At 47.6% G+C, this 23,692-nt stretch overlaps 1 protein-coding gene across 6 annotated transcripts in view; it reads right to left on the minus strand.

The window, feature by feature from the left end:
- Ano10 (anoctamin 10) overlaps nucleotides 1-23,692 on the minus strand; it is a 119,067-nt gene that overhangs the window by 87,988 nt on the left and 7,387 nt on the right. For 4 of the 6 annotated variants that reach the window (XR_010054536.1, XM_039082772.2, XM_236774.10 and 1 more), the window contains exons 2-4: nucleotides 11,197-11,349; nucleotides 6,544-6,741; nucleotides 5,253-5,387 (exon numbers count right to left, since the gene is read on the minus strand). Coding sequence is in view for 5 of the 6 variants with exons in the window: in XM_039082772.2 (XP_038938700.1) it covers nucleotides 5,253-5,387; nucleotides 6,544-6,741; nucleotides 11,197-11,349 (486 nt within the window). In the remaining variant the exon portion in view is untranslated. The remainder of the gene's footprint in view (nucleotides 1-5,252; nucleotides 5,388-6,543; nucleotides 6,742-11,196; nucleotides 11,350-23,692) is intronic. The other 2 variants (XM_017596162.3, XM_063266494.1) reach the window with 1 other exon arrangement.

Here is a 23,692-nt window from a genome sequence, read left to right on the forward strand (position 1 = left end):
CAGGAAGTCTCAGTGTCAGGAAGTCACAGTGTCAGGAAGTCACTGTGTCAGGAGTCACTGTCTCAGTGTCAGGAAGTCTCAGTGTCAGGAAGTCTCAGTGTCAGGAAGTCTCAGTGTCAGGAAGTCTCAGTGTCAGGAAGTCTCAGTGTCAGGAAGTCACAGTGTCAGGAAGTCTCAGTGTCAGGAAGTCACAGTGTCAGGAAGTCACAGTGTCAGGAAGTCACGGTGTCAGGAAGTCACAGTGTCAGGAAGTCACAGTGTCAGGAAGTCACTGTCTCAGTCTCAGGAAGTCACAGTGTCAGGAAGTCACAGTGTCAGGAAGTCACTGTGTCAGGAAGTCACAGTGTCAGGAAGTCACTGTCTCAGTCTCAGGAAGTCACAGTGTCAGGAAGTCTCAGTGTCAGGAAGTCACAGTGTCAGGAAGTCACAGTGTCAGGAAGTCACAGTGTCAGGAAGTCACTGTCTCAGTCTCAGGAAGTCACAGTGTCAGGAAGTCTCAGTGTCAGGAAGTCACTGTCTCAGTCTCAGGAAGTCTCAGTGTCAGGAAGTCACAGTGTCAGGAAGTCACTGTGTCAGGAGTCACTGTCTCAGTCTCAGGAAGTCACAGTGTCAGGAAGTCTCAGTGTCAGGAAGTCACAGTGTCAGGAAGTCTCAGTGTCAGGAAGTCACAGTGTCAGGAAGTCTCAGTGTCAGGAAGTCACAGTGTCAGGAAGTCACTGTCTCAGTCTCAGGAAGTCACAGTGTCAGGAAGTCACAGTGTCAGGAAGTCACAGTGTCAGGAAGTCACAGTGTCAGGAAGTCACAGTGTCAGGAAGTCACAGTGTCAGGAAGTCACTGTCTCAGTCTCAGGAAGTCACGGTGTCAGGAAGTCACAGTGTCAGGAAGTCACACTGTCAGGAAGTCACAGTGTCAGGAAGTCACTGTCTCAGTCTCAGGAAGTCACAGTGTCAGGAAGTCACAGTGTCAGGAAGTCACTGTGTCAGGAGTCACTGTCTCAGTCTCAGGAAGTCTCAGTGTCAGGAAGTCACAGTGTCAGGAAGTCACTGTGTCAGGAGTCACTGTCTCAGTCTCAGGAAGTCTCAGTGTCAGGAAGTCACAGTGTCAGGAAGTCACAGTGTCAGGAAGTCACAGTGTCAGGAAGTCACGGTGTCAGGAAGTCACGGTGTCAGGAAGTCTCAGTGTCAGGAAGTCTCAATGCTATGAGCATTATGCAAGGAAAAGCTGACATAGTGAAGAGATCCCAGCAAACACTTCTCCAAAATGAAAATGCTAACAGGAGCTGAGAGAACAGAAAGAACAGCAATGCGAGAAAGCATGAAATAACTACAAATTCCAAATCAACAAAGTTACAAAGAGGGAAAGACAGAAATGCAGGTGGGAAAATTTGTATATAAGCCTAGGACTGTCGATGTTGCAGCGGGTACATAAAAGCCCACACATACACAATCCACTAGGACAGTCAATGATCCAGAGGGTGCAGAAGAGCCCCCAACACACACACACACACACACACACACACACACACACACACACACACACATCACTACAACTATGGAACACAGTCAATACCACCAAGTCATCAAAGGCAGTTGTGAAAATGTTTCCTCAAGTAACAGCAAATCATTCTTATATGGCGACTGGATGATGCCCAAGAAAAGAACTGACAAAAACCAGTCTAGTCTTTCCTGTGGTTGGCAGCGCTTAGGTTGCATGATGTAAAACAGTAGGGTTTGTCAGAGTTGGGCAGCCTTCATCCAAAAGTCCAGGGAACTGGAGGTTCCCAAATGGGTGGGCACAGCTAAGTTGGCCAAGCACTAAGAGCTTGCTCCCTACAAGGAGAGCTATTTCCACACAGGACTTGTTCCCACAGCACTACACCTGTGCCTCCAAGGTAGTACTGAGGTCGGCTGCATGATCCAGTCTACAGAGGACTGCAGAGAAACATATCATGTGTAGTAGCCACTTTGGTAAAGCCTCCAAGAGTATGGCCCTCAGATCCTCTAAGCATTGGGTAGGGAGAGGTTAACATGGAGAGAGGACAGCAAAGTCATGGGAGGGGGCAGGGGACAATGACAAAATACCTCATATTTTTCTCATATGCAAATCTAAATTTAATGTGAAAGCAGAAGGTAGAGGTTTTCAGTTGAGGAGTGGCCAGGAGGAGGGGGTAACGGAAGGTCATGGAGGAGGGAACATGAAGTCAGAAATATACACATATGAAAATATCACAACATCTATTTTCTGTACAACTAAAAATTAATTAAAAAAAATACAAACAGGGGCTGGGGATTTAGCTCAGTGGTAGAGCGCTTACCTAGGAAGCGCAAGGCCCTGGGTTCGGTCCCCAGCTCCGAAAAAAAGAACCAAAAAAAAAAAAAAATACAAACAGGTAGTCAAATAAATTAAGAAAATGTTGTATTAAACTATTGGATGTATTTTAATGTCATGTCAAACTTGATTGAATAAATTTTTAAAGTAGGCATTGCCTAGCCTTTTTCATTGAAAAGAGGAAAGGAATAAGACATATCATGAGGTAAAAGTTCTGTCTGAAGCACAGAAAAAGGCAATTTCAACATGAAGTATAACACCAACCCACACTGCCCAATTCAGAGTAGGGCAGACTAAACAGCGCACATCCAAATTACAGTGGGTGGGACAGGAGTGCCTAGTGTGTGTGGAGCCCAGGCCTTGGCCACCAGAGTCACAGAACTGAACGGCATCAACAGGGGAAAAAAGTCTGCAGATTGGGCTGCATGTAAAACAAATTCTAACACCGGATGCAGCTACAATGACCCTCAGCAGTGCCAAAAGCAAAGGGTAAACAGAAGCAGGCGCCTGGAGTGAGTTCAACCTTATCCAACACTAAGCAGTGAACAAACAGTGATCGTAACTGTGAAAGACGCGCTGCACTGGAGTCCTGCCAAAATCTTCATGCAGCTAAAAATAAAACTACAGGGCAGAGAGCAAGCACGTGCACAGCACACCTTACAGACAGCACAGTGCCAGACACATGACGGAATTCCCATAGTTAACAATCTCTAGGATTATGACTGATCAAGAAAAAAAAATACAAACGATTTTTAAAAGTAAATGGCAAAATTAAGTTGTAAGATGAACAGAAATAAACATCAGAAACACAATAAAAATAAATAAAACATTCCTATCATTTAAAAAAGCAGTAAGTGGTATTCATCAGGAGTTGTAAGATAGGTAGAGTCCACCAGCAGGGGGCGAGAACAGGCTCACACTAGAACACCATTGTCCACACGCTGATGACACAGAGCCTGAGCCTCACAACCTGCCAGGCACTGTGGAGTCTGACAAGCTCTTAAACATCCAGTCTAAGCCAGCAGCAGAGTGGGTGCTTTTCTAACCCTAATAAGGATGGCCTCGGGCAAAGACAGTGTGTGACGTGGAGACAACAAGCATAGGAAGCAGCTTGGTGTGTCCGTCCCCAAAGACTCACACACCTGTGATCTGACAGCCACCCCAGGCCATTCCTACTTTCTCTGTGACTGAAGCAATGGAGGAAATGTATTAGATATCCATCGATATAAAGACAGACTCACGGTGGGACAAGTGGCCTAGGAAAGGAACACACTGGAGTTAACTCAGAAGCCAGATGAGCAGAGCATCCTGCAACAACAGTTAGGCATCTATGTGCAGTCCCCATTGTTTGACAAAGTGCTCTCCGGACCGATGCCTCTCAGGAGAGAAATGCTGGGGAGATTGCAGCCTGGGACAGAAAGGAGGTCCAACAAGACCTCAACCAGTCTTCAAACTCAGACGCTGGAAGTTATGTCTCCCTTCTGCTGTGATCCTCCTCCAGGGAGAACAAAGACGAAATGTGCAAACTGCCCCAGGGAGTGTCTTCTTGCCTTATGGTGTACACAAAAACTGCTTGTCTTTCAAGACAGGGCTTCTCTGTGTGTAGCTTTGGCTGTCCTTGAACTCATTCTGTAGACCAGGCAGGACTCGAACTCACAGAGATCCTCCTGCCTCTGCCTCTGCCTCTGGCTCCTGTGCTGGGATTAAAGGTGTGTGCCACCACCACCTGAGCATGGTGTGTTAATACCATAATAAAAGTAAAAGCCCCCATTGATCTAGACACCTAGAATACAGTTTGCAAGACACAAGGACAACTGTTGCAGCTCACTTTGAGGGTGTGTATGGGGAGAAGGTTCCTAAAAAAAAAAAAAAGTCAAGATAATTTATCCTAAGAAAGTACTGCAATATTTAAAACAAAAGGTCAAAAAAGATTAAATTTTGGAAAAATGCCATCAAACCAAGGCAAATCTGCATCCCACAGACAGATTGGGAGACAGAGTCACATGGGTTCAGAAACAGAGACCAAGGAGCGGGTAGGCAGAGACCCAGCACCTGACACAGTTTTATCACACGCAGACGAAAGGTGAAAGGCCTAGTGTCCAAATGCCAGTGAGAAACTGCCCTATCCAAAGATCCCAAAGGCACACAAAGGGCACACGCACGGGGCAGCCTCCACCTGGCCCCGAGAGCCTGCAGGCGCTCAACAGCACACAGTGGGCAGCCTCCATCTGAACCTTGCTTTGAGCACACAGGCTTCGAAGCACATAGGGTGGCAACTAGGAAATGTCAGTGGTTCTTGAAGCACTGCCCTCCTGCCTGGAGACTGAAACCAGGCCGGGTGTGGTGACACACACTTGTAATCCCAGATCTTGTGAGGCAGAGGCCAACTTGGTCTACATACTGAAACTCTATGTTGGGAAGAGAGAGTGTGTGAAAAGAACAGAAACCCAGATGCAGGGACCCAGACCTGGGAGGCGGAGACCAGAGCTTAGGCCTTGCTGCTGTTTACACTGGTGCACTTCCACTCTGGAGCCATCGCCCGCCTCAAGGTACCGTTACACAGGGCCTATCCACCTTACCCTTGCTGCTAAGACGTCCTCAGTCACTCTGTGATGTCACTCGGTGAGCCCAAGGGAACAAGAGCAGGACTCTGGGACAAAGCCTCACCTACCCTTTCATGCCCTACCCACACTGAGTTTCACCAGGGTGTGTCCAGTCATAAAGTGAACATTGCTGTCAGCCTAGGTTTACACTCAACTTCAAGCTGACTGGATGCTACAAGGACCCAATGACTCCAAAACGGACAGAGCACGCGACCTAAAGGCACAGCACTCCAGGGGTGTGAACTTGCTGAGCAATCCAGATTCCTGGGCAATAAGGAGTGTTGAGAGTGGGCTCAGAGACGCAAGCCGACAGTGACTTACTCAGTGACTTCCCGGGGTACAATTTGGCCTGCGGGTAGCCGGGGATCATCTTCTCGTCTCTGGCTCTAAGATTCTCAAGTTCGTGTTTGATAATGAACTGACACTCAGCCATGGTGAGGAAGTCATCATTGTTACCTGAAACACAAGACTTTCTGGCTACTTTCTTCATAGCAATATGAAGTTGGTGATGCTTAGCTTTTATGCTTATGGTTATAGAAATGCCATAAACAGAAACAACCTACGGAGTGGTCAAAGTACAAACCTGGAAAATCAACAGGTGGCAAGGATGAGGTACCCCACTGAATTCTAACCCAGCCTTCAGTCGCTTCTATTCTTCTCTGGCCCCAGTCGTCCATCAGCACACACTGTCCCAGCTTTACATAGAGCCAGAGACCAGAGCTGTACTCCTTCACTGTAGGATGTTTTTAATGGGGAGGTAAGATGGTAGGGTGATGTTGTGTGAGCTCGCATACCCTTGCGCTGCGCCAATGCTTCTAACCTTTTGGGAAGGCTGACTTAGAAGGGAAAGCCCTCCAAACTGTCCCATGGCCTCACTACCCATGGGAACCAAGTATCCTGAAGAATAGTCTGCAAGAAAACAGCAGCTCTGACAGACATCTTTTTATTGAGGAAAATGATCACCATGTCACTGAAGGGAACATCCTACAGTAAGTTAGTACCAAGAGGCCTACTTCCATATCTTAACTCCAAAATTCTACCAGGAGCCAGTGTGCTTGAGACGCCTTCCTTCAGAGAGTCCAAGGCCAATTCTCTCCAGAACTCTCTCTCGAGATGCCGGTGAATTCCAGGACACACCCACCATCACACCACATCAGAAGGAGCCAGAAAACTCAGGAAGTGAGGTTCCAAGATACTCAACTCCTATGTTTGCTATTGAGAACATTCATTACTGAAATTAGAATAACGTAAATAAGGCTCACTCTGTGTTCATCTACTCCAGGGAGGGCCATGTTACGGCCCCAGGACCCTGTACACTGTGTTCATCTACTCCAGGGAGGGCCATGTTACGGCCCCAGGACCTTCTACACTGTGTTCATCTACTCCAGGGAGGGCCATGTCATGGCCCCAGGACCCTGCACTGCCTGGCCATTCATTTACTTGTGGTCAAGGGCTACTGCTGTGCCTCAAATGGCAGAACTGAGTAATTAAGTAGGGCGAAGGCCCACAAAGCCTAGATATTAACTATTTGGTGCTATGCAGCACCTGACCTAGGAATCAAACACTGCTCTCCAGCAAACACATTTGGGTTGGAAAAAATTCTGCTGCTTACCGTGGAAACCTTTAAAGTTGTGGCGGGTTCTGTAGGTGAAGGCCCGCATGGCGCCATCTGTACATTCCTTCACCAGGCCTACTGCTTCTGCCCCCAGCAACAGTCGGATGTTCGAGGCACCAACAAGGTATAAATTCTGGTTTTCTAGAGTTTCTTTCTCATACTTATTTAGCAGTGGTCTAAACAACAGCTGGGCACCTGTCAAATACAAGATTGTGCAGTATAGAACAAAACAGACACAAACTCTCAGAAAAACAAAATCTATAAAAATATAATGTTTATATTAGTATAAACAATTTAAGTCTATGATCCAAGTAAAAAGAAATATAAGGAAGTTGGAAATAGAATTCTTGTGTGTGTGTATGTGTGGATATGTGCACATGTGGATCACATACATGTGTACATGTTGATGCCCACTGTCTTCCTCAGTTGTTCTCATTTTCTGAGACATGGCCTCTCATTGAACCTGTAACTCACCAATTTAGCTAGGTTGGCTGGCCAGCAGCTTCCAGCACCATCCAGTATTTATATTCCCTGTTATGGGATTACAGACGAATACCAATGTGCTTAGCTTTTTAATGAGGGTACTAGAGATATAATTCCTCTTTACATGACAATCACTTCCCTCTCCCACTGACCCATCCCCCACACTGATCCTTCCCCCACCACTGACCTATCTCCCTGCCCCCCAATAATGACTATCTCCCCACCCCCACTGACCATTTCCCCCCCACTGACCATCTCCCCCTCACTGACCATCTTCCTGCCCCCCAATAATGACTATCTCCCCACCCCCACTGACCATCTCCCCCCCCACTGACCATCTCCCCCCACACTGACCATCTCCCCACCCCCAATGACCATCTCCCCACCCCCAATGACCATCTCCCCACCCCCACTGACCATCTCCGCCCCACTGACCATCTCCCTGCCCCCCAATAATGACCATCTCCCCACCCCCACTGACCATCTCCCCCCACTGACCATCTCCCCCCACACTGACCATCTCCCCACCCCCAATGACCATCTCCCCACCCCCAATGACCATCTCCCCACCCCCACTGACCATCTCCGCCCCACTGACCATCTCCCTGCCCCCCAATAATGACCATCTCCCCACCCCCACTGACCATCTCCCCCCCAACTGACCATCTCCCCCCACACTGACCATCTCCCCACCCCCAATGACCATCTCCCCACCCCCAATGACCATCTCCCCACCCCTCACTGACCCATCTCCCCACCCCCAATGACCCATCTCCCCACCCCTCACTGACCCATCTCCCCACCCCTCACTGACCCATCTCCCCACCCCCAATGACCCATCTCCCCACCCCTCACTGACCCATCTCCCCACCCCCAATGACCCATCTCCCCACCCCTCACTGACCCATCTCCCCACCCCCAATGACCCATCTCCCCACCCCCCACTGACTCATCTCCCCACCCCTCACTGACCCATCTCCACAGCCCTCACTGCCCATCTCCCCACCCCTCACTGCCCATCTCCCCACCCCTCATTGACTCATCTCCCCACCCCTCACTGACCCATCTCCCCACCCCTCACTGACCCATCTCCACAGCCCTCACTGCCCATCTCCCCACCCCTCACTGACTCTTCTCCCCACCCCCCACTGACCCATCTCCACAGCCCTCACTGACCCATCTCCACAGCCCTCATTGACTCATCTCCCCACCCCCCACTGACCCATCTCCACAGCCCTCACTGACCATCTCCACAGCCCTCACTGACCATCTCCACAGCGCCACAGCAGCAACTCTCCACAGAGTTGGAGGTGGAGAGTAAGGCAGGTTCCTCTGCCTGATTCTTCTTGTAGAGTTGGGCTGTGTTCAAGGCTGCTCCTTGCACAAGCTTGTACGTCTTCACCTGGCTGCAGCTTCCCACAAATTCTGCTAGGCTGTGTGTGTCCTTTCCCAGTACACCTCTTATGCATTCAAGTCCCAGCTCTATCTTTTGCATAGAAAACCAAAGTTGACCCTCTGAGTGTGAGGAAGAGACTTGGTGTAACTTCCAGGAGGACATGATGCCAACACCGTGTTTTAAAAAGTACCGCCTGGCAGCTGATTCTTGTCACATGCTTTCATTCACTGAAGTTTCTCTTACCATTGCCTAGTCTACACTTAACAGTTCTATTCTCTGTGCACTGGCTAAGTCTCCCTCTGACACACTGACGTCCATAGTTTTACTAGTGAGCCTTTCTGTAGTTCTGCCCTTTCCACTGCTGGCTAGGTATGTCCAGAATTCCAGACGACAGCCTTTCCTTCAGAAACAGAGAGGATCCCACTGCTTCATTGGATGCTTCTGTGATGTCTGATCCTTTGTACTGGACCTAGCTTTGTTTTCTTTTTCCTGGAAGGTCTGTTGCGCTTAATCCCTAGGGTTCTGGAACTTTCTTTCACTGGTGCAGCTGGTCACAGGGTACGTCCTTTCCCTGCAAGCTGGAATGGGTCCTGAGAGTCTGCTTGCTGATTCTCCTTTTTCCTGCCCTCTCATTGGTGTGTGCCTCTGGGCTGTTCTCTCCTCACCCTCCAGCTTTGCTCTCTGTTCTTGGAGGCCTTGCCACCAAGACTGCTTTTCCCACAGGACTGTCTTCCAACACAGTCTTCACTTGTGGTGGCTTCTCTGCCTCCTCTTCACTGGTTCACTGTCTCCCTTGTGCTAGACACATGGCAGTCTTCCTTCTGTTGGCTCTTGTTTAAGAAAGGGCCCCCAAGGGACTGACATCCTGAGAGCTGAGGTGGGCTCATCCACATGTCCTTTAATGGACAGAGGCCTCAAAAGGTCGCTTCCTGGACAATCGCCTGGTTTCTCTGACTCGTTCTTTCGTCCTGAATGGATGCTCCTGAGAAAGTCAATGTCTCCTGGATTGTGGGAAGCCTTGCTCTTACACTTTGGAAAGTGAATCAGATGTGAGGCTGGGGCTGGGAGAGGAGAAGGGTGTCTTCCTCCCCATGGGCTCTCTATGAAGCGAGAGTGAGCTCCTGGGTGGTGGCTCCTGTGGCTGCTGTGCAGGACCTGCAGGTCCTCCGAGCCCCACCGTCCTCGCAAGCCCCACCGTCCTCGCAAGCCCCACCGTCCTCTCCTTCTGGGGTCTCTAGTGTGCCAGCCTGCTTCTCAGCCATCTCAGATCCTACAAGATTTTGTATTTTTAAAAATGGTCCTTCTGTTTGGCTTTTTTTTTTTTTTGTCTTGGTTGGTTGGTTGGTGTTTTTCTTATTTGTTTTGTTTTGTTCACCATGGTTTTAACAGAAGGTGAGAGACAATAAAATCAAAAGTGGTCTAATAAGTACATATCCTTTCCCTGGGGTCCAAAGTGCTCTCTGCTACAACTGCCCAAGTGGGGCAGTGCAATTGTCCCTTTCCCCTCCCTAGTGTCCCTAAAGACACAGGATCAGAGTAAAAGAAGCTGAGGGCTCATGGCAGTCACTCTTAAATCACAGAAGTGTGAAGAGGCTCCAGTCCAACTGAAAATATCTCAGATTCCTGCCAGCAAGTCCTCTTTCCCTTTGGTTCAGTTACTTTTAAAAACATTTTATTTCTACTTTTATCCAAAATTGTTTTTTTTTTTTTTTTTTTTTTTTTTTTGGAGCTGAGGACTGAACCCAGGGCCTTGGGCTTGCTAGGCAAGCGCTCTACCACTGAGCTAAATCCCCAAACCCCAAAAATGTATTCTTAAGGCATCATTCTACAGTGACCATCACTGACTTCAGACCTCGGCTGGCATGGCTAGTGACCCTGTGTATTCTAGGGGCCATCTGCTCATCCAAAGCCCTCAGCTTTGTTACTGGCTCAAGCTCCCACTGCTCTTCAACAGAGGACTGAGCCAGTGTTTGCCATTATCTCCAGCATTCCACTAAACCCTAACCCCTTCCTGTATTATAGCAGGCATAATTGTGGTTCACATGTGTGTACTGCATACCTCACATGTATACTGCATACTTCACATATGTGCACTGTACATCTCACATGTGTACTTCACACTTCATATGTATCTACAGCACATCCCACATGTGTGTACTGCACACTTTACGTGTGTACTGCATACCTCACATGTGTGTACTGCATACCTCACATGTATACTGCATACTTCACATGTGTGCACTGTACATCTCACATGTGTAACTTCACACTTCATATGTGTCTACAGCACATCCCACATGTGTGTACTGCACACTTTACATGTGTGTACTGCATACTTCACATGTGTGTACTGTAAACTTCACACATGTATACTACGCACTGCTCTGACAGTTCATCGGCTAACTGGATTGTCACTCAGTGTCTAGAAATTACTGTTTGTTTTCCCCACCTGGACAGTGTTCACATGCAGAGATCAGATATATCCCTTCCATAGCATCATAACAACCCAGCAGGTCCTGTTGACTCACAGGAGATGTATTTATGATGCTCCTATCATGTGCCAAGCTCCCTCTGGACACTGTGTTAGGCATGGCCTTTAGAAACATGTGGAAAGCCACTTACAGGGCTCATGGTCTAGTGTTGATTGGAAAGTCTCTTTTCAACCTCCGACAGGTCATACAGAGCCCAGAGATAGCATGTAAAACATGTTTGCAGACACAGATCAGCCAGCCACTATCATGACCAGGCTGGTAGAGTACATTTTCACTAACCTCCATCTTTCTTTGGGGAAATGATTCTGCTTTTGAGCCATTCTTTGGTTTCTTCTTTGACATCCTGGGCGAGCTCTATGACCACTAGAGGTGTGAAGGAGCTCTCACAAGTATCCACAGTTGATAAAATCCCTTTCATCTTTGACAAACTCACTGAAAATTAAGACAAAAACAAAGTCCAGTTATTCGTGGGGGGGGGGGTAAATATGCTACCCGCTGCACTATGCTGGCTAAGCAGAGCCACTACAGGAACATCTCAAACTACACACGCCACAGTGATACACTGATGAGAGCATAAGCCTGCTTCTGGCACAGCAGATGAGAGATTCAGACAAACTCTTCTACTGCAGATGACAACACACACATGCACACACACGTACATGCACACACACACACACACACACACACTTTTTCATTATTAGTTTTTGAGACAATGTCTCATAGCATAGCTGATATCTCTGACTGGCTTGGAACTTGCTATGTAGATAGACCAGGATAGCCTCACACTCACATTGCTCTATCTGCTAGTGTGCTTCCTGAGTGCTGGGACTATAGGTGTGGACTATATATCTTCACATACACAGTTAGAATGCCACTGAAATGGTGAAATGAAAACGAGAGGCCGACACAGACTCTAGGTTCAGGCCTGACTCCAAAAGGAAAAGTCATCCCTTCCAGGAACTGACCATAACCCCCCAAGTCACCAGCTCCAGGAACTGACCATAACCCCCCAAGTCACCAGCTCTAGGAATTGACCATAAACCCTATGCCTCCAAGATGCCCCCTCTCCAAGTCATCAGTCCCAAGAACTGGGCCATAAGAACAGAACATAAATTCCAGGAACAAAGCCATGAAATCATTCATCCAAAGAACAGGCTGGAGATACCCACAAGGATGAGGAAATGTCTCATCTCAGGATTGGCCTTCCGTGTTGGACAGCCTTATATGGTTTGAGCATCTCATCATGTGGTTAAACGTTCATGACACAGGAATGCAGTCCACTGACTACCTAGACACAAGCCAATCAGAAACCGACCCATGTAGCATCCCCAGAACCCACCAATGAAGTTTTAGATTACTGAACCATAGCTAAAATTTCCCTCATTCCCTATAAAAAGGCCTGCATACCTTTGTCTGTCACTGTCACCATTTTTGTAAGTGGCTGACCCCTGCATGCAAGCTTTTTCCTTTCGTAAAATAAAAACTCCCTTGTCAATTACATATGTGAGTGGTGGTCTCTGTGAGGCGTTTTCAGACTTAATCTTTTTTTTTTTTGCATTGGCTGGGAAGTGCCTGAGACCCTCGTCACACTGAGTGTTTGAGCACTAGTCTGTGAATGCCCTGTCCCTGTGTTGCCTGTGCCCCTGTATGCCTAGACAATCTGAGCCTGTGAATGACTTAAGACAATTTCTGGAGGCCCGGGTGATTTAGGCGGATGCATTAATGGAACCCATGCCAAGTAAGTCGAGAGACGTTTCTGGCCTACCTGAAGGGGACTTGGAGGCCCTGACTGAAAGGAACTTCATCCTCAATCCCACTGGCAGTTCTGACAGAACATAGTTCACTCCTGCCATACAGAACCTACTTGTAGGACAGGCCTTCAGTCCAAATTTTGGTTCTTTTTGTCACACTGTACTGATACACTTCTGTTTGTACTGTCCTTTCGTGTCTCTGGTTGTAACTGTCTTGATTCTAGAAATGGGCCAAACCAGTTCCACCCCCTTGAGTCTTGTGCTATATCATTTCAAAGAGGTCTGTAAATTAGCACCAGACAAGGACTTTATGTGGAAAGGAAAAAGATGTCTTTTACTGAAACAACTGGCCCACCTTCAATGTGAGATGCCCAGAAGAAGGAACCTACAACCACCCCGCCATCTACAGGGTTAAGGATGTTGTCTATGGAAAGCCAGGCCACTGGGATCAGGTTGCCGACATAACCACCTGGCAGACCCTGGTGTAAGAGCCTCCTGCCTGGTTTAAACCCTCCCTTCCTCCCCATGGGGGCTATCATTGCAGAGAAAAGGGAGAAAAGGAGAGAGGGCTAGGCCATCAGTTCCCCTCTCTCCCATCCTGACCCCCTCAGGAGATTGAAAAGGAAGTTCTCTCTCCACCCTTTACTCCTTTTTCACCATCAGGAAACTGCTGTGTGTGGAAATCTAGGCCAGGAGGGAAGAGGCAGGGGGTTGTGGTGGAAAGCAAGAGAAGCTGTGGGGGAAATGGTAAGTCCACCACACACTAAGGAACAGCCTCGAGGTGACTACTACATTTCTCTGTGCACACCCTCCCTTCCCCCCCTCATGCACTGGAAAGGCAGCAGTTTGTTCACTGGCCTTTCCCCACGTGTGACCTCTACAATTGGAAGTTACAAAATCCCAAATCCTCTGAAAAGCCTGCAAAACTTATTGATTGTTAGACTCTGTTCTTTTTCACCCATCAGTTTACTTGGGATGATTGTTACCAATACTCCAGATCCTTTTCACCACTGAAGAGGAGAGAGGATCCTGACCGAGCCTGGAAATTGGTTCTGGGCCCAGACAGGACAACTGCAAACCCCACCATATCAAGAGGAGTTCCCCTTGGCCTGGCCTGATTGAGACTTCAACAAAGCTGCAGATAGGGAGAGATTAAAGGTCTTCCTCCAGACTTTAATGGGAAAGGGGAGGGGGCTCTGGGCAGCTGCGAGGTGGCCCACAAATTTGTTCAAAGTGAGCCAGGTACGGCAGGAACAGGATGAATCACCAGGGGCCTTCCCGAAAAGGCTGCTAGAAAGTTACCGAACTTGCACACCCTTAAACCCAGAGGCCAAGGAAAACCATTTGGCAGTAAATATGGCCTTTGCCAATCAGGCAGTGCCAAACCTTCACCAAGGTCAGGATTACAGAAAGATCAGCATGCTTATTGAAAGAAAGTAGGGCTTCCTATGAGAAAAGTGAATGCCCTGAGCAGAAAACCCCCACAGAAGCAAAGACGCTGGAGCTAAAGGAAATGAACAATTAGGGGAGAAAGGGCTTGACACCTCTCCTCAAGCCTTGAGTAACCTTAAAAGTGGAAGGGAAGTCCATCAAGTTTCTAGTAGACACAGGGGCATAACATTCCGTCCTAAAACAACCTCTGAGGCCATTATCTCAAAGACAGGCCTGGTTCATAGGGTCAATGGGGATGGACCAATGCCCACAAACTATCTGAAGACTGGTCCATTTCAGAAAGGGATGGGTATTCCACTCTTTCGTGGCCATCCCTGAGTGCCTGTACCCCTTGCTGGGAAGAAACTTACTGACTAAAGTGGGAGCCCATATCCACTTCAGTCCAACCAGGGTCTCTGTGACTCATTGGGAAGGAAAAGCCATACATGTCCTCAAATGGCCTTGGTAGATGAATATAAACTATTCACAGACACACATACACACACCCCCAACTCTGGGGAAGGAAGGGAAGCATGGGAGCCTGCTGCAATGTTGGATCCAAGAGATCCCAGAAGCCTGGGCAGAAACAGGGGAATCTGGACTGGCCAAGAACCGATCCCCTAAGCTAGTTCAGCTGAAAGTCAATGCAATGTCAGCCCCCATCAAACAATGCCCAGTGTCCAGGGAAGCCAAGCTGGGTTGTCCCCCACACCAGGTGCTTAATGGACTTAGGCATCCTCATTCCTTCCCAGTTGGCCTTGAACACAGCCCTGCTACTGGCTAAGAAGCCCAGCTCTACTGACTGTAGGCCAGCACAGGGCCTCCGAGAGGTAAACAAACAGGTTGGGGATATCCATCCTACTGTTCTCAACCTGCACACCCTGCTCAGCACCCTGCCCCTGAACAGGTATGCTCTACCACCCTGGATCTTAAGGACACGCTTTTCAGCTTACCACTGGCAGCCAACAGCCAGCCCTGTTTTCCTTTGAGTGGCCCAGATAAAGGCTACAATGTTCTGCTCATCTGGACACAGCTTCCCCAACTGTTCAAAAGCTCCCCTACCATCTTCAACAAGGCTCTCCATGAGGATTTGGGTGAGTACAGCAAGCCCACCCAAATGTCAGTTTGAAGCAGTACGCAGACGACTTCCTAATTGCTGCCAACACCATGGCGGCCTGTAAAGCTGTCAGAAAGGAACGCTCCAAAACATTGGGAAGACTCGGGTAATGAGCATCAACCAAGAAAGCTCAGCTCTGCCAACTCTCGGTAACAGTTACCTAAGATACGTACTCAAGAGGGATGGGGAGGTGGCTGTCAAAAGCAAGAAAAGAGGCAATTCAAAGGATCCCCTGACCCACCAATCACCAGTAAGTAAGGGAACTCCTGAGGTCGGTCACATTTTGTAGGCTCTGGATCCCTGGGGTTGTTGAACTTGCCCACACTCTGTATGAGATGACCATGGAGTAAAAGCTCCACTGGAATGGACTGAGCAAATGGAGGAGGCATTTGGAAAGTCAAAGCTGTCTTATTAGAGGCTCCTGCACTGGCCTTGCCAGATGTCACCAAGCCATTCCACTCATACATCAACGAAAAGTAAGGAATAGCAAAAGGGGACTTTGCCTAGTCTCTCAGGTGCTGGGAAAGACAGGGGCCCATTTGTCAAAATGACTGGACCCAGTGGGGACTGGATGGTCCCCATGCCTCTGGATAATAGTGGCCACTACCTTGCTGGTCAAAGACTCAGACAAGCTAAGTCTAAGCCAGACCCTTGAGATGATTGCCCCCTGTGCTGTTGAAGGGTCCTCAAGCATCCACCTGACAGCTGGCTGACCTATTCCCAGCTCTGCTCCTGAACCCTCCCTAAATTAAGTTTATCACCACCCAGTACCCTTAACCCAGCAATCCTACTCCCTGACTTGGACCAGGATGGTCCTTTACATGACTGCTAAGAGATTCTGAGTCACCTACAGAGACAAGACTGGACTGTAAGGACAGTTAATTCCTTAAAAAGCAGAATTAACATGGTACACAGAAGGCAGCAGCTTTGTCAAAGATGGGGTCCGTGACATGCAGGGGTTACAGTAACCACCGAGGATAGAGCCAAATAGGCAAAAGCTCTACCTTCAGGGATGTCCGCCCAGAAAGCTGAATTAATAGCTCTGACTAAGGCCCTACTGCTAGGTCAAGAAAAGAGACTCTGGAATATCTACCTGGAGAGCCAGTAAAGCCTTTGCGCCAGGCATGTTCATGAAGACATCTACAAGGAAAGAGGCCTGCTCACCTCAGAAGAAAAAAAACTGTCTAAAATAAGAAGCAAGAAGTGTGGCTTCCTAAGAAAGTAGCAGTCATACACTGCCCTAGACACCAAAAGGAAGATGGTGCCATCCCTAGAGGAAACAACTGGGCCCATCTGACAACCCAGGAGGCAGCACTCCAGGTCACCACTACCCTAATGGCCCAGCTGCCCCAGATGGTGGCACACACATCGTCTGAGGTCTCTACTTACACCAACAAGGAATTACAGAGGATCCAAGCCTTCTTGGCAACCTATAAAGAAAAGGACCCCGATGGGAGAATTAGCCTCCCTTCAGATTTCGCTGACAGTTAACCCAGTAGATGCACCAGAGCACCCACCGAGGGAAAGAAAGCTTGAGGACCTACTCCACAGAGTGCACCTTAAAGTCTTTGACTTAAAGCCAGAAACAGAGGAAACCATGGCCCTGTACCCTACCTGCTTTGTAGTCAACAACAAACATGAAGGGACCTCCGGATCAAGGTCCAGGGAGAGAGGAACTCGACCTGGAGTAAACTGGGAGATTGACTTCACAGACACCAAGCCTGGGTTGTATGGGTACAGATACTCGCTGGTGTTGGTTTATTCTTTTGGGATGGACAAATGCCTATCCCAACAAATAAGAGACCTCCTTGGTGGTGGCCAAGAAGCTGTTAGAAGACGTCATCCCGAGGTATGGGCTGCCTGGAGTCAGATAGTGGATCTGCTTTTGTCTCTCAGGTAACCCAAAAGTCAGTCGGGGCTGTGGGGACAAATTGGAAACTCCATTGTGCTTACTGACCCCAAAGTTCAGGTCATGTAGAGAAAATGAATCGTACCTTAAAGGAGACCTTAACTAAATTAACCCTCATGACTGGCAGGGACTGGGTGTACATCTTTCCCTTTGCTCTGTTTTGGGAGTTGGAATTCTCCCTATACTCTAGGATTAACTTCTTTGAAATTATGTACACTAGGGCCCCACCTCTGCTACCCAATGGAAAAAGCAGAAGTTCTAGCTGAATTTGATAATCAAAAGTTCTTTCCTGCCTACAAGTGTAATTTCAGGTACAGGAGCACCTCTGGCCCCAACTGAGCCATTTATGATTAACCCCCCCCCCCGACTTCCCACACAGTTTCTGGCCAGAAGACCTGGTAATCATCAAAAGACACTGAAAGGAGACATTAGAGCCCAGATGGAAGGGACCATACCCTGTAATCCTGATCATACCAACAGCAGCCAAGGCCGTTGGGGTCCTGGCTTGGATACGCCATTCCCATGTAAAACCTGTCAACCACAGTAAACCCAGACAACTATGCACCCAAGGCCAGCACCGGACTGTGGTGAGTTGTACCTACCCATGACACCCACTCAAGCTAAGAATTCAAAATTTCTTGCCTCACATACACCCCACGGAGCCCTAAACAATGGTGGGTCCTGAAAAGTCTCCAGAGGGTTCCATCTACCTGCTCCTTATACTTGCTGTGCTTGGAGATCAGACTTCAGGGGACACAAACCCTCCTGAAGCTGTTACCACCAAACGGATACCTCAAGGCCCCGAGAGAACCCCACAAACTTAGGGGGAAAGGTATAGACTTTAACACTGACGGATCCGGTGAGTACCACCTTTCCTGTTTTTAATCCAGATCTTTGCATCCTGGCCAGATACACGTGGAGGGATCTAGGTTCAAGAGGTAAACCCTGCTCATCATATCAGGAACTCAAGACTCTAGGGCAGCTTGTTGGAAGGACTGCCAAGAACAACCATCCAACTCTATCCAGGCCCAGAGACAAGTGACTACGGGACTTGAGGTGGTACAGAAAGCTTCTTTTGCCATGAATGTAGATGTGAGGCCAAGGCCCCATAGGTACATAATAATCAGGATCTTATCCAGATAGGCAGGACAACAAACTGGTCACTTGGGGGACTGGTGGGCACAACACCGGGGAGAACCTCCATCCATCTCCATCTCAACAACAGAAAAGGGACAAAGGGCAGAGGATAGGATGTTGGAAAGGTTTGGGCTTAGTGGTATATCATGGACACAATAGGAGGCTCCTCTTTCAGTTACAAAACCAAACAGTCCCATCTGGACATCCCCTGCCCCATAGCTATAGGACCAGCAGCACTGGCAATGCCAATGCCTGTCCTAAAAACTACAACATCAGCCTCAGCTTTAGATTCCCCCTCCATTATAAATTCAATCTTGCCCCAGGTCATCACACCCTCCCTAGGGCCTTCCACACCTCTGTCCCGTTTAGACTGCTCAACTTTACCTTTAATTAACTAACCCCACCCAGGCCCCCATACTATACTGGGGGCTACTACAATTACTTTGCACACATCCCTGCAAAGCCCAACAAGTTCTGGGGAAGGACCCCTTTCCTCACCCTCAGCAGTGCCTGGAAAGGGACCATGTGTAATAAGAAAAGGGGAACAACTAATCAGAAACCGACCCATGTAACATCCCTACCACCCACCCACCCATGAAGTTTTAGATTACCCAACCGTAGCTAAAATTCCCCTCGTTCCCTATAAAAAATGTGGGTGCACCTTTGTCATTGTTGCCATTTTTTGTAAGTGGCCGACCCTTGTATGCAGGCTTCTTGCTTTTGCAAAATAAAATTACACTTGTCGATTGCATATATGAGTGGTGGTCTCTGTGTGGCACTTTTGGACTTAACAAAAACAATGGAAGAGGAAACAGCGTTTCCTGAGAGCAGCTGTCAAGCTATGGTAAGGACAGAGAAAGGTGAGCAGAGCTTTGGTCGGCTGGGAGAGGCTCCCGTTACTGATTTCCCATTGCACCGGAGAGACTGGCTGAAATATCTACTTTCCTAATTCCACTAAATCCTCCTAATAGACACATAATTTATTACTTCCCCCTTCTTGTTTTTTATAAGGGAATCAATTTTTATGTATCTATGTGTGTGTGTGTGTGTGTGTGTGTGTGTGTGTGTACATGGATGCGGGCAGGTTCAAGAATGTAGCCCGGGCTGGAGAGATGGCTCAGCGGTTAAGAGCACCCGACTGCTCTTCCAGAGGTCATGAGTTCAATTCCCAGCAACCACATGGTGGCTCACAACCATCTGTAAAGAGATCCGATGCCCTCTTCTGGTGTATCTGAAGACAGCTACAGTGTACTTACATATAATAAATAAATAAATCTTTAAAAAAAAAAAAAAGAATGTAGCCCTTTGGATCCCCCAGTTTGTTACATTGTAGATGCTAGAGTCTGAATACTTTAGCAAAATTAAATGTTTCAAAGATAAGATAACAAAAGCTACAAAACAAAACAAAACCCATAAACAAAAATCTTCAGAAGCCACAAAACAACCAACCTGACCAGGGTCTCCACCCTCCAGTGACAGATCCTGGGGAACTGAATCAAATGAGAGATTCAACAGAACCAGGGAACTCTGGTGAAGGGCCTTGAAGTTTTTATTAGATAGGGACAGAGCAGCAAGGATAAACAGGGGCCCTCATCACTTTCTCCAGATGGGCTGAGAGGCAGAAAGCCTGTCTCACAGCATGGGACTGAATGGGGCTGTTTGTATAATGTCTTTGAGCTAAAAACTGGGGACTGGAAGCTTCTTGAGGCATTCCCTGGGCAGGAGGAGGCGTTCCCTTTTTGTGGAGTAAACAAAAGTGTATATGACGAAGTTCAGGCAGCAGGACACTGAAGGAAGTCTGTATTGTATGCAGACTATACTCAGCTGTGACAAGAGACCAAGGACTGAGAGAGTCCAGCGATGACTGGACAGTTCAGTTGTCTGCAGTTAAGCCACTTGACAGGCACTGAACGAACACTCCCTTTCTTCACCCTTGCACATGTCAGGACTGCATGTCCTAGTTTGCTTGTGTTACGTGGACATAGACTAAACTCTAGCCACTGGTATGTGAGAGATCAAGGACTACAGGCCAGACCACCCTGGGGAGGGGCCAGCCCTCCATGCTTTTCTCTCCTGTCCAGGGATCCTGGTAGAGACACAGAGTAGTCTGTTTCCTAAATCAGAGGAGGGGAGCTGCTCGACCACCAGAACACCTCCCTTGAGCTGCTACTGAGCATGACCTTACGCACACAGGGAGCTAAGACATATGGCCTCTCACTACTGCACCCCTTTGTTTTGTTTCTGTGGTTGAGTTTTGGTGAAATGCAGTCTTTTCTTACATGCTGTAGTCGTCATTTTCCTCATCGCTGTCATAGACCGACAATCTAGTGAGAAACAAGGAAGAAAAGACTGGTTCTGGCTCAAGTGGAGGAGATACAGTCTATTAAGGTGGAGAAGACATGGGACAGTCCCCTCTACAGAGCAGGAATCTGAATGAGTAAACAGGAGTGAGCTGAGCACCTACATTAGTCAGTCTCTGCTTTTGTGACTTGAGATGACGTGTGACCCACTGTCTCATGCTCTCACTGCCAACCTCAGCCACGATGCCCTGTCTCCCTTCTTATACGGAGCTAGACCCAACTGTTGCTTTCTCCTGGCACCTCTAAGCCGGGATTCTCCAGAGCAAACCTGGCACTTTACTAACTCTTAAGGCTATGTGTGCCTCTGTCTTGTGTGCCTCCCTCCATCTTGTGTGTCTCCACACAGCACTGCCCCACTGGGCCACGGCCTCTTCAACTCAACACACACAGATTGCCTAGTTTGGACTGATCAACCTTTTCTCCCTGTCCTGAAAATAGTGTAGACTTTGTTTGGGTCTAGCCTATAACAGGCCTTTAAAACCATTATCGGGTTTAAATTATACACTCCCCACTAGAGTGGCCTTCTCCATCACATATCCAAATTCTAACTTCCATAACCCATGTGATGGTTGATTTTAAATGTCAATTTGACACAACTTAGGAGCTCTTTACAGAAAAACCTCAGTTGAGGAAGTGTCTGGATACTGTTGGCTTGTGGTTATGATGTTGGGAGGCAGCCTTAATGGTTAATTGGTGTAGAAGATGCAGACCATTGAGGGGGCACCTAGGTTGGGGCATGAAATGTACAAACGTGAAGAAAGATAGCTGAGCTTGAACAGTAAGCAGGCAAGCCGCTTGGGCGCATTTGTTTCTCTCTGCTTTTGGCTATGGATGTCATGTGATCAGCTGCCTTGAGCTCCTGCCTCTGGCTTCCCCTCCATGATGTACTGTAACCTAGAATTATAAACCTAAATAAGCCCTTCCTCCCCTAAATTCCTTTTGGTCAGGGTGTTTTAGCCCAGCAGCAGAAAGAGAGTTAGAACACTGTATCTTAAGATGCTTCAGATGCCGTGTGAAATGTGCTGGGTTCTTCATCCAAGCCTGGACCTGTTGAGCTTCTAAGACCAGACAAGATCTGCTGAGTTAGGAGTGGTTTAGCTGTAAACCAACAGGTTAAGTTCTATGAAGACATCAACTAGTCTTCCGAACAACTAATGGTTTCTTCGGAACAGTTACTCACAAGGCTTGGCCCTCAAAAGGGCCATGGCTTAGCTTCATAGCCTTCGAAATATAAACAATAACCTCAATCCACACAGCACGTGCTTGGTAGAAAGAGATTTTCTAGATGGGAGCAGCACCTGTGGAGTCCAAGGAGATTCAGGACTATGCTTATGAGCTGCTTCAAGTCAACAGTGATACAAAGCACCAGCTCAGCAGCAGCAGGTCTCTGAGGAGTCTGTCAGACACGGACTGCAACCAGAATACTGGCTTCCTGATGTACCTTCAGCTGACTGCAGCAGGTGTCCTAGTGGAGACCAGCAGGAAGGCAGGGAGGCACAGCCCTGTCCTGTGAACTGGGGGACCGTATCTTTCACAGTAGGAGGCCCGGAGCACAGAGCACTGTGGTGCATCTCTGTGGTATCTGCAGTATTGAGGCTGAAGAAAAAGAACCATGAGCTTGAGGCCAGCCTGAGCTGCCTGGTGAGCCGCATGGTGAGTTTAAAGCAGTTGTCTACTAAGGGAATGCAGAGGCTTGGCTTATGGCCTCCACAACATAAATAATACCAATAGACACCTATTATGTGTTTGCTACAACCATGACGTGATAGAGCCTAAAAGCAAAGGTGACAAGATAACAGCAAGAGGAACAGATGACATTCTCTTGCTCAGAGAAGCACCCAGTCTAGTAGCAGGGATCCTGGTATCAAGTCATCACAGAGCGGGCTCAGGGAAGAGGAACCAGGAGGCAGGAAAGGCTGAAAAGGGGACCTGTTTACTCTGTTAATGTGGCTAGGGAGTGACAACTTTCTGTTTGTCACACACAAGACATGACTTCCAGTTGGGGTAAATGAGAACTCTGAAGGAGAGAGCAAAGTGTTCAGAGGACAGACACCAAAGGTCAGCTCACTGAACACTCTCCATTGTCTGATGTGGCGAATAGTCAACCTTATTCATAATCACCAGCTCATAAAATAATCTTGCTGGGGAAAACCAGAACAGGCTTCCCTTCAAAGCAGTACATGAGCACTCCTAGAAACCCATGATGAACACTGCTTACTACCCATTCTCACTTCAGACTCTGTGCCATTCATTATCCAAGGCAGGCCTCAACAGTGTTGGCAAAATATGGCAACCAAGTGTTAATATCCCTCACCTGCGGAGCTCCTAGAAATTAACAGGAAGACAATGATAGCAACAGACAAACCCCACACACTAAACACAAAAACACAGCTGTCAAAAGAATCATACCAACCAGATCTGAAAAGACATTTAAGGTCACTGATAAAACAAATGGTAACAAGATACATCCGTATTTCCAATTTGCCAAAGCAAACCAGCAATAATACATAGTATTTCTACATAATTGTCTAGACAGTAACAACAGTGTTATTTCCATGAATTTACCCCAAGAAGAAAATTAAACAAAATATATCTAAACACTTATTACTGCTTTTAATGAAATTTGTCTCTAAAGGATATTTAAAGCAAATGTGAATATAAAAATCCATTATTTTATTGTATTTATTTATGTACATATACAAAGAAACCTAATATGGTGTGGTATTACAGGACCACTCACAAAAGGAAACAGATAACTAATTTATTAAAAATTATATTAGGGGGCTGGAGAGATGGCTCGGTGGTTAAGAGCACTGACTGCTCTTCCAAAGGGCCTAAGTTCAATTCCCAGCATCTACATGGTGGCTCACAACCATCTGTAATGGGATCTGATTCCCTCTTCTGGTGTGTCTGAAGACAGAGCATTCATATACATAAAATAAATAAACAAATATTTTAAGACATTATACTTAGTTATTAATAGACGCCAACTCCTCTCATGTTCTTAAAAAACTGTACTTATGACTCCCTGTAAAATGTACACTAAATACATAGTAACACCAGAAGATGA

Source organism: Rattus norvegicus, chromosome 8 (genome assembly GCF_036323735.1).
Source record: "Rattus norvegicus strain BN/NHsdMcwi chromosome 8, GRCr8, whole genome shotgun sequence".
NCBI lineage: Eukaryota > Metazoa > Chordata > Mammalia > Rodentia > Muridae > Rattus > Rattus norvegicus.